This window comes from Cavia porcellus, unplaced genomic scaffold (assembly GCF_034190915.1).
Source record: "Cavia porcellus strain 051 isolate PalLab524CR breed Dunkin Hartley unplaced genomic scaffold, mCavPor4.1 scaffold_12, whole genome shotgun sequence".
Classification (NCBI taxonomy): domain Eukaryota; kingdom Metazoa; phylum Chordata; class Mammalia; order Rodentia; family Caviidae; genus Cavia; species Cavia porcellus.
This window is the reverse complement of record NW_026947495.1, coordinates 22,196,691-22,207,594: the sequence shown is the minus strand read 5'-3', so window position 1 is coordinate 22,207,594 and position 10,904 is coordinate 22,196,691. Positions and strand designations below refer to the sequence as shown.

At 35.9% G+C, this 10,904-nt stretch overlaps 1 protein-coding gene across 1 annotated transcript in view; it reads left to right on the top strand.

The window, feature by feature from the left end:
- The first annotated feature begins 9,299 nt into the window (after nt 1–9,299).
- Nucleotides 9,300–10,904, top strand: part of Dpp10 (dipeptidyl peptidase like 10) — a 1,298,333-nt gene continuing 1,296,728 nt past the window's right edge. Inside the window, exon 1 of the mRNA XM_063258966.1 lies at nt 9,300–9,670. Coding sequence (XP_063115036.1) covers nt 9,611–9,670 — 60 coding nt within the window. The 5' untranslated portion in view covers nt 9,300–9,610. The remainder of the gene's footprint in view (nt 9,671–10,904) is intronic.

Sequence of the window (10,904 nt, the reverse complement as noted above, 5' to 3'; positions counted from 1 at the left end):
GTCTACTAGATTAAAGTCAAAATTGATCAAGGAGCTAAACATTACAACAAAAGCACTAAACTTATTGGAAGACGAAATAGGTAAAATCTTGAAGACATACATGTAAGAAAGGATTTTTAAATAGAATCTCAATTGCACAAAAAATAACAGCAAAATCGACAAATGGGATTATAAAGACTGGAAAGCTCTGTCCAGCAAAAGAATTAAAATGAAGAGACAACATACAGAATGGGAAAAATATTTTGCCAGTATCAACTCAAACAGAGGAACATCAAGAATATGTGAAGAACTCAAAAAAATCAACTCACTTAAAATTAAAGCCTCAAAAAATGGACAAAAAAAGAACAAATACTTCATAGAGGAAGAAATACAAATGCTGAACAAATATATGAAAAATGTTCTATAGCTCTCACCATAAGAGAAATGCAAATTAAAACTGCTAAGATTCCATCTTACTTTGTAAAGAATGGCAATCATTACAAAATGAAGCAACAAATCCTGGAGTGACTGTGTGAAATAGAAACTCCTGTATTGTCAGCGGGAATGCAGTCTAGTACAACTATTATGGAAATTTCTCAAAGAACTGAACCTAAGAATTCCATATGACCCAGCTATTTCCTTTTCTAGATATCTTTCCAAAAGAGCTTAAGACATCACATTACAGTGATACTTGCATACAGATATTTATAGCAGTACAATTTGTAAAGCTAGATCCAGGAAGCAACCTGTATACCAAAAAACATATGATTGGATAAAGAAGATATTGTATTTATATACAATGGAATATTACTCAGCTATAAAGAAAAACAAATGAGACTTGTAGGAAAATGGATGCATCTAGAAGATAAAATGTTGAGTGAAAGGAGCCAGACACACAAGCCCAAATACTGTGTGGTATATCTCATTTGAGTGAAGAAAAGTACAAATAGAATAATAAAGGATGAGTAGAGGGGACAGAGAGATGGAGTGGCAGCAAGGGAGTGGTCTAAGAGAACAGCACTGAGAAGCAGGCAGGAGGGGAAGGAGAAGTAAGTAAAATAATGATATGCTATGTAAAGGAAACTCAGAATCCTCAGCGAATGTACGCACTATGTGCCATAACATGAATTGAGATTAATAATATCAACAACAATGAAAGCTGGGATGGGGAGGGTTGGAGGAGGTGGAGAAGGGAATTAAAAGAAAGAGACAAACCATAGTAGGTACTTGTAACCACTGCCCGTAATGATTATAAATTGCCTATGCTGCACCTACTGATAAAATAAAAAAGAAATCAGTAGAAATGCAGAATGTTTTCTCAAAACATGATTGTTTTATCTTTTTTGTAGTAAGCTGGAAAGTTGGAGTTCAAATAATATCTTAATCGAAAACCTTCAGTAGGAAAGTATGTATCTAGTATATATCTGATTTTAAATCATTCCATCACTTAAATATTACAACCTCCAGTGTAGAAAAGCTAATATGGAATTCACATGGCTCCTAAACACGATAACCTTTTGTATGATTAAAAACCAAAACACTGAAGCACTCAAATCTAGTTTTTTCAAAATTCAGTATAAAATGAAACACCATTATGTTTCTGTCTCCTTCATTACTATTATTCCAGACACTGTAATTTGCTTAAATTTTCTGAGTTCAGTAGCACATTTGCTGCTTGGTTCCTATTGTGACTCATAGCTGGTGTATTTGTTTGAAGAAAACACAAAGATTTAGTAATAATTTTAGAGAACAGAAATATTTAGCTCTTTCTCTAGACTTCTAACTTATTAGTAGTAACTTTTATGGGCATATTATTATCTTTCCGAAGCAAATACTTTCCTCTTTACAGTTAAGTTTCTTAAGAGTGGTTTGTATTTCCTGTGGCTATTTTCTTGCATTTCAGTTTGACCCACTAACATTTGTTTGTTCTGGGGATTGAACTCACAACCTCATGCTTGCCAGCAGGTGCTTATGCTGCTGAGCTACATCCCCAGCACTCTACCCACTAACATCTGATATCTCTAACACTATTTCATCAAAGCTACTGTAAACAAGGTTGAATTTGACATACTCAGATGAATAGACGTCATTTGCTGATTCAATTCATTGTATAACATACTTTTTTGATCTTTTGCATGCATTTCAAGTGGTAGAGTATCACAATATATTTTATTTTAACCATAGTCTTATCCCTCAACAAACTGATGGGTGAGTTAAAAGACATAAAAACAGTACAGAATTTGTTACTAATATCATAATGTGGTTAATACCATCAAAAAGACAAAGGTAAAAAATGGAGAGGAAAAGGTTAGTTTTCTTTGGGAAAACAGAAAGAAAATTGATAACATTTTATTTATCTGTTTGTTTTTGTCTTTCTGAGGTTGTATTCTTGGGCTTACAAAATGCTAACACAGTGTTGATTGTACCTTTGATCTGTGCCCCTGGCCCACATATAAACTTTTGCCAAGTACTGTATTTTTCCTTCCCCAAAATATAAACATTTAATTTGCTAGAAGATTTTTCCTTGGATTTTCAATCCAAAAACTTATAACCATAATCTTGTTGAGACAGAATCAAATTCTCTGATCAACACTATGTTCTCTGACAGAGTATAAAAATGCCACAGGACACCTCTTCAGTGTTGCCAGGGGCATGTTAGTACTGGAGCATCGCACTTTCTGTATCTGGAAGCTGTTGAATCCTGGAAAACACAGGTTGTACATTTTGCTGTTTGGGAAGTATGAGGTATTGCCATGAGCTTCAGGGCTGAAAGCCTTCCAAAGCTTCCTAAATTATTATAATGATTGTTTTATTAGGCTCATTCATTATCTGCCTTAAATGTGAATTCCTTGCAGGTCATAAATGTCAGGACAACCCTCAGCACAGGAAGGAATGAGAACCTAGGAATGGGTGACCAGGGAGCTATAGTAAAAGTTCCTAATAGTCAAATCCTGGAACTTTTGAAGTGTAGGGTGACTTAGGGGACCACTGTCAGTAATAGCTGAAGTAGATGAAGTAGTCTGTTCCTGGGTGTCTAGGGAACTATAGTGCAATGGATTTTATGTGTGCCTACTGTCTTCACAGTGATTTATGACATTGGCCACAGAAAGAATTTATTGAAGGCATTTGTCAGGGATTTCATAACAGATTGTTATGCTTACATGAAGAGTTTCTTCCAGTGCTTATTTCTTATGTTCATGGAAACATCTGTACATAGAACTGGACATTTCTAAAGCACTTTGGGGGAATTGTTTGATAAATTATTTACAATTAGAGAACAGAGGGTGAATGGAGCTCCCAAAATCTCTTACTAGGGAATCATGGACATTTTTCTTGGTGTTCTATGTCTCAGCATTTGGAACATATTTTCACCTGGACATTTTGCAAAGTGAATTATTCTATAAAACATAAATGGCACAATTAAAAAAGAAAATATATCTGAATACATTAGTATAGAAAAGTTGGGACTTTCTGTTGGTATGGAGCTCCATTTTGTATGAGATCATTTCTCAGACATTTGCATGTGGTTCTGATTGAGCATGAGGGGAGAACCTATCATGAATGTCAGTTATCTGAATCTGAGAAAGTAATTACCCCAAGGTACATTGGTGTCACTCAGCATTTAAAACCTGTGTAGTTGGAAGCAGCTTATCTTCAAGCTAGGAGTAAGTTACAGTCAGGGAACAGCCAAATGCCCACCTTAAAGACTCATGATGATCATAAAGCTATGAAACAAGGATTTAGAAATAGAAAGGTTAAGATAACTGCAAAGAAAGATGCAAAAAGGAGTAGTGAGTATCAGTCAATTCTTACTGGATTTGAGAATGGGGAGCTATCTTGAGAGCCAGAATGGCACAGAATAGGAGACAGTAATCTCACTTCTTTGACAATTCTAATCCTTGTCATTACATTCTATGCAGATTATTAAAGTAATATCTCATGATAGAGGGAGAATGGTAGACCATTTTATTATTCAAACAAAGATAAATTGAGAAGCATATACAATATTAATTCATGGCTTTCTCTCATCACCTTCATGATTCCTTCAAGATATTGCTTGACTGAAATATTAGGTGATGTAATTCTAGAGAGGTCATTTTTAGGCAACAAATAATTATATATTGACAATACAAGATAAAAGTGATTTCATAATCCTGTCTCTGGACACTTTCAGGCAGACTCAAAATGAGTCCCCATGAAAGAATAGAAAGATATTACACTGATGTTTATGTTTGTTGAGTTGCAGTGCTTAGCAGTATATAGCACAGTGATTATGTATTTTTGATATAGTAAGATCTGACTGACCTGTTAAGTACCAAAGTCCCTAGAAGGAGAAAAAAAAGAAGCCAACATATTTAGCTTGTGTTCAACTCTAGTATTTTCTTCTATACAAAGATTACTATAGGTCTCTGAAAATCCCAGAAAAATATGGTATGAAAACTCTGTTGATGAGAACACATAAGATAAGAAGGTTCTATTTTTATCTGCAATATCATTGAAATAAACTTGTGCAAACATTTGTGAATCTTGGATGGCAGCAATACATGTATTGAAAAAGAGCAGTGAAAGAGTTGTGGTCATCATTTAGTTTCTTCAGTGCTATTCTGAAACTTTGCCTCTCTGAGTGTATGGTGCAAGTTACTTCTTTATTACTTAGACTTGAGTGTGGCCATGAGAATGGTTTTGGCCAGTGTCATAGAAGCAGAAGTGTATGTGCCATTGGTGAGCAGAAACCTTTATTTTGTTTCTCTTCTAAGTTGATTGTAGAAGCTTATATATATCAAGGGTAGCCTCTGTGAGCCTGGGTACCTTATGATTGGAAGAATCCTCCCAGTTCTGGGCTGTGTGACAGGCAGCATAATGAGAAGAAATCCTCATGGACATTTTTTGATTGTTTATTTTTGGAGCATAACTTTTTTCTATCTTGATTTATAAAAGCAGTTTCCAGAAAAGATCAATTATTAAAGACAATTAAAGCCAGAATCAGACCAATTACATCGACTTGGGTGCACTTAGGGAACAGATTTCAGAGGCAGGGGACTGTTTATAGAGAAGAGACAGCATACAGGAATTAGGTGAGGATCTTAAAGCCCAAATCTAAGAATCTAACAGTTTGAAATCATATTCCATTTCTAGAAAGAAATGTGAATGATTCAATGGACAGGCTAGCAGATGACCAGGACACACAGAGTCAGTGTTAAACTGGGGTAGTGCTCCCTCTTGAGTCATGCAGGGATTTGGATGTAAGTAGTGAACTCCAGTCTCTGTCAGTTTCTCATTATTGAGATGCAATACACAACACCTGCAACTTAAGGAAAGAGAGATTTTTTTTGGCTCTTTGTTTTTAGAAGATTCAACTGTAGTTGGCTACCTTAAATTCACTTCAAGGTATAATGGGCATCGTGTAAGGGTCAGTTAGAAGAAAGCCACTCACATCATGGCAGCCAGGAAGCAGAGGGCAAAGGGAGAAGTCAAGGAGTGAGTTACATCCTTCCAGGTCACACCCCCAGCAGCTTAGCTTTAATTGCACTTCACCTCCTAACAGCACTGCTGACTTTCAGCAAATGAATCCACTGATGAGTATAGGACCCTCATGATCTAATCACCTTCCAAAAGATCTGCTGTGATGGTCTGTGTCTGGACATCCCCACAAACTCTCATGCAGGAATGAGGTGTGGGCATTTCAGAGGCAGGTGAATTTACAGTTCATAATTGATTCATAGTCCCATGCTGGAATTAAGGTTGTGAGTGCTGCACAGGCCCTAGGACAGGTATCCTGCATATAATATAAAGGAAAGAAAGAGAGGCTTGTCTTGCTCTCTCCCTTTCTTGCTGCTTTTACTGTCTTTCACAGCTGTGAACAGTTATCCCTCTGCCATGTGCCACTCTGTCTTGGAGCCAGCTGACTGAGACCTCTACAATCTGTGAGCTTATTAAACCTTTCCTCCTTTAATTTTGGATATTGGGTATTTTGTCTCAACAATGAGAGAAACATACATAAGACACCTACCTGTGAACACATGAGCATTTTAGGGGACATTTTAACTCTAAACCACAGCAACTCCAAATGCAGGAAAACAGCCAGTTACCGTTCACATAGCATTGCTGCTGAGGAGTAGATTTCCGGGCTTACCTAAGCTTGTGACTAGTCATCATAGTGACCAGTTGGTTACTGTCAGAGAATTTAGGGCCAGAAACAAAGAAAAGGAAATTAGCAAGAGAGTCTCTCTGATAGTGTAACATTCTAAAAAAAATGCAATATTTCAGTTACACTGATTTTAACTCTATTTTCCAAACAACTGTTCAAGGAATGTCAATGTTTTTTCAAAAAAGTTAGTAACCATCTTCCTTGTCTTTTATGCAATGTGTACAAAGGACTTCTGATTTTTAACAAATTATGGAATTAACAGATATTTTATTTGATGATGCCTACTTATTAAACGTGATGGTTCTGTGAGTTAAGTCATCTATATTTTATAGCTCACTGTGACTCACCATATGGTATCTCCTGGGTGGATCGAAACGTTTAAAATCAGACTACCTCGTGAAAAACTCTATGCAATTTTCCAGGTGCATTCGTGCCACACTTACTGAACTCAACACAGCTCAAATAGAAAAAAAAAATTGGGGCTGGGGATTTAGCTCAGTGGCATAAGCGCCTGCCTTGCAAGCAGGCAGTCGTGGGGTCCATCCCCGGTACCAATAAAAAAGGAAAAAGACAAAAAAAATTCATATAACTTGTCCTTGGTAAACAATATTTGTAATTTCCTAGAATTTGTCTACTTTTTAAATCTGTATTTTCTTCTGGATGCATACTTCAAATGAACATATTAAGATATAGCAGATTTTATAAAACTATAAAAATATAAATATATTTTAAATGGAAGCATTTAAAAATTACTATGATTTTCATTTCCTTGTTTGGTGAACTATTAATTTAATGAAAAAGGAAAATGAAATCCTAAATAAGTCTTGGGTAATATATTTTTCTCTGAAGAATTGCTTCCTCTTTGGGACCTAGAGTTTGATGTAATAATAGAAGTTGAAATGTGGAATGGGAAATTAGAATGAACGTTAGGCATCCTTTTGGCTATGTGAATTATCTCTATTGTGCTTTTAAAATTTAATATGGAAAGGGACTCAAATGGGTTCTGCTCATCTACCTGTACACAGTAGGGTGATTGTGTTTTGTGCATCCTGAAGCTCCCCAGATGGGATGCAATAGAATTTTGAAGAATCATGGAAAATGGGTTCAGGGTCAGTTGATCACAATTCAGTCGAGAATAAAGTCTTACCCTTTTTTTCTGGCAGATTTATAAATGTTGGTTTTCACTGTGTCCGTTTGAAATTCCCTGTGAAAATGATGGTTGTTTCCATACTTCATAGTTCCCTGATATGGATGAGGAATTGTGCCGCAGCTTACTGTCCACGTTCTATCTGTAATAGCTAGTTAACTGGGTCTGGGCACTCTTCAGATATGTGCGATCAAGTACCCTGTAAGAGAGAAAAGCTGAACCAATCCTTTTTTTTTTTTTTTTTGTCTTTTTCTTTTTTATCGGTACCGGGAATCGAACTCACAACTGCCTGTTTGCAAGGCAGGCGCTTATGCCGCTGAGCTAAATCCCCAGCCCCCTTTCTTTCTTTTTTTTTTCTTTTTCTTTTCTTTCTTTTTTTTTTTTTTTAGCTGAACCAATCCTACCAGAACAGAATACTCACTTCTTCAGAGATTATTACACTGCTGCTAACTCTATGTTGGAATACTACTCATGGGCTTATTCAATGAGTCATATAGTTTGTATTTTTAAAATTCACTTCATGTTCCTCTGTATTTCAGATATATGCACTGAAATATATACATTTCCTCTAAATACTGTTTTGATGCATCTTATAAATTTGATATGTTGCTTTTATTGTTGAAGAACCCAAAACATTTATAGATTTCTAGCAGAAATTTTTTATTGATTTGTTGATTATTTAAAGTGTAAGAGTCCAGTAAAATGTACTGGAGGCTACACATGCTAACCACATTGTGATTTTAAAAAGTCTGAGTCAATAAATGTGTTTGTCCTGGTTGTGCTCCCTGTGCATTTTTCTGTGTGCCCAGTGCATTTTTCTGGCTCTTATTTGTTTTGTGTCCTTAACCTAATCCTCCTGTTGTTAACTTTTCTGGCTCAGACATTCTCAAGCATCCAGATAATACATTTCCAGAATGTTTAAATTTCTTTTTGTGCTTTAGAATATATGGTAAAAAATATTAAAGTCTGTTGTTTCACCAACCTTGTTAATTTATTTCTTCTCATAATAAACTGCATCTGTGACATTCTTGGCCCAATCATAAAGCTTCCTCCAGTTCAATATTGTAAATTTGGCATCTCACCAGCAAGGTATATTTCTGATGAGTGAAAAGTATTGGTGTTCAAAAATATATCACACACACACACACACACACACACACACACACACACACTCACTCACTCACTCACTTGGTCTAGACCACATTAAATAACTTGTAATAATGACTGGAAAATTGTGTTCTCCATTTACTCAAGCCTTCTGGGTGTCCTATTGCCAGTGAAGTTATGCTTATCATAGATGGTAGTGCTGATGTGACCATGGGGATTCACGAGGAAACTTTATTCATAAATATTTATGATTTATTTTTTTCTGAAGATGACATTTGGGAAAGTAGACTGGCATGAACCATTTACTATTTTGCAACAAGGTATCAACTCTGTGGCCTTAATGAGAGAAATAGTTAATAAAATTACAGAAGAATAAGAAACTGTGTTCTTGCTTTTCTGCCATATTCCCATATTCAATGACTACAGTAACTACTGTGTTTGAAAACTCTTTTGTATAAACCTTCAAGTTTCTCACAGCTTAGGGAAGGGTCAAATTCTTATCTGTGTATTACTTCAGAATTTCTTAAATATCCACCGATATTTAATACTGTCAGTCTTTCACAATGCAAATATAAAATCTTAAAATTTTAAAAAATCAGCAACAGGTTGTTTTCCAGCATTTACTGATATTTTTACTGTAAGCAAATTTATTTCCAGGATGCAATACATTTATTATGTGGATGAGAATGATTTACAAAAATTTAGAAAGAGATGAGAGAAAGAGAGAGAGAGAGAGAAAGAGAGAGAGAAAGAGAGAGAGATGGATTCACTGCAAAAAATGATATAAAAGTATAATCCGAGCAGAATCAGGATTGTTGTGAGTGCCCCTTTAAACTGTAGGACTGCAATTGATCTCTGTATGTTTTCTGGTATTTGTTCCTTTGAAAAGAGAATGAGCCAAGATCATTGGCTGAACTGTGGAGCTGTCACATCTCAGTACTGAAAAGATACAGTGCGAGTGAATTTAAACAGTCTTTGACTTTCTATTCCTTATTGCCCAGAGCGTTGCGAACGGTGAACCAAGTAAACGCTTTATTAAGGCTAAGTAAGATAACAGATTCCTCCCGTCTGACAGCGTTTCAGCCTCCGGAGTGAGGAAGCAGCAGAAACAGAAGCATCAGTAGCAGCAGCAACAGCAGCAGCCCTGCCGAAGTCCAATAGAGGAGACCTGGTCTCTAGTACATTGTGGAACTCCGCCTGGGATCGTGCACTGTCCAGGGTCCTGAAACATGAACCAAACTGCCAGCGTGTCCCATCACATCAAGTGTCAGCCCGCAAAAACAATCAAGGTAGGACCAGGTTTTTGCCTCCTCCCTCTGCTTTTGCACCTGTACTTGCGGTCATCTGACTCATAGTTGGGTGTTGGTATGGCAGGGCAGCGATGGTGGAGATATCTAGTTGGCTAGATTTTGGATTGAAGGTTGGATCTCAGTGTGTCATTCTGCTTGCATGTGTAAGTGGACTGGAGAGCTTAGTTTCCTTGAACAACTCTTCTATCCTGATGACTTCAGATTTTTTTTGACTGAAAAGCTATCAGTGATACATTTCAGATATACACTTTAGTGAGTTCCTAGAAGTGTCTAGTTCATACCAGTTTTCTTAATGGAACTGGTGAGGAATTTGGAAACTACTTAAAACAGGTAGCATTAAATTGACAAATTTGACACTATATTATAGTCAATATAGATTTTTTTATCTCTTGTCTTTCCAGAGAAAAATATGTCCATCATTGTTAGCATTGAACTGGTGGTTATACTACAGTGACTTTAGTGAGAGTATAAAAGACTATTGAGAGTGTAAAGACATGTTCTTATGTCTACTATCATATAACTCAAACTAGGGAAATGTTTGGAGATACTTGTTGGTACCAATGATTGTTCTAAATCTGAGGATTTCTGATAGTGCATGGTTAAAAGTAAAGTAAGCTCAACACTTCATTTTTTGTTTTAATTTGGTATTCTCTGAATTACCCAAAGGTGTACAAATGGCCATGTGCCCAATTGAAAATTTGTTCCATATTGTCTGTCATCTATCTGAACTGTGGATGTGTGGAATAGAGATTTTTTATATTGAATCAAAGTGATGGGTTCCTCTGAAACACTTTTATGAAGGAAATTGGTAAAGTGATTACCTGGTTGGTCATCTTTAGTTATTGCCAACTCTCATTCACATACAAGTGCATACTTTAAACTAAGATGAATTTTTATAATTTACATCATTTTTTGGTTTATGTCCCTGGCCTTTGACAATATTGCACAGACTGTAATTACAAAATGGATATAGTTTTCAGTAATATCTCTTTATTATGAACTTTCCTACCCTTTGTCAGAGTCTTTAAATGATAAATAGACCATAAACTGTACATTTTACTTCATTTATCAGCAGTTATTTTTAAAAGCAATGAGGTAGCCAAGATATATCCAAAGATACCCAATTAGATTCTCATCATATATAAACACAGAGAGTTAACTTAAATCATGTAGATCCTAGATTCAGATAATTTATACCGTCTTTAATGGCCAA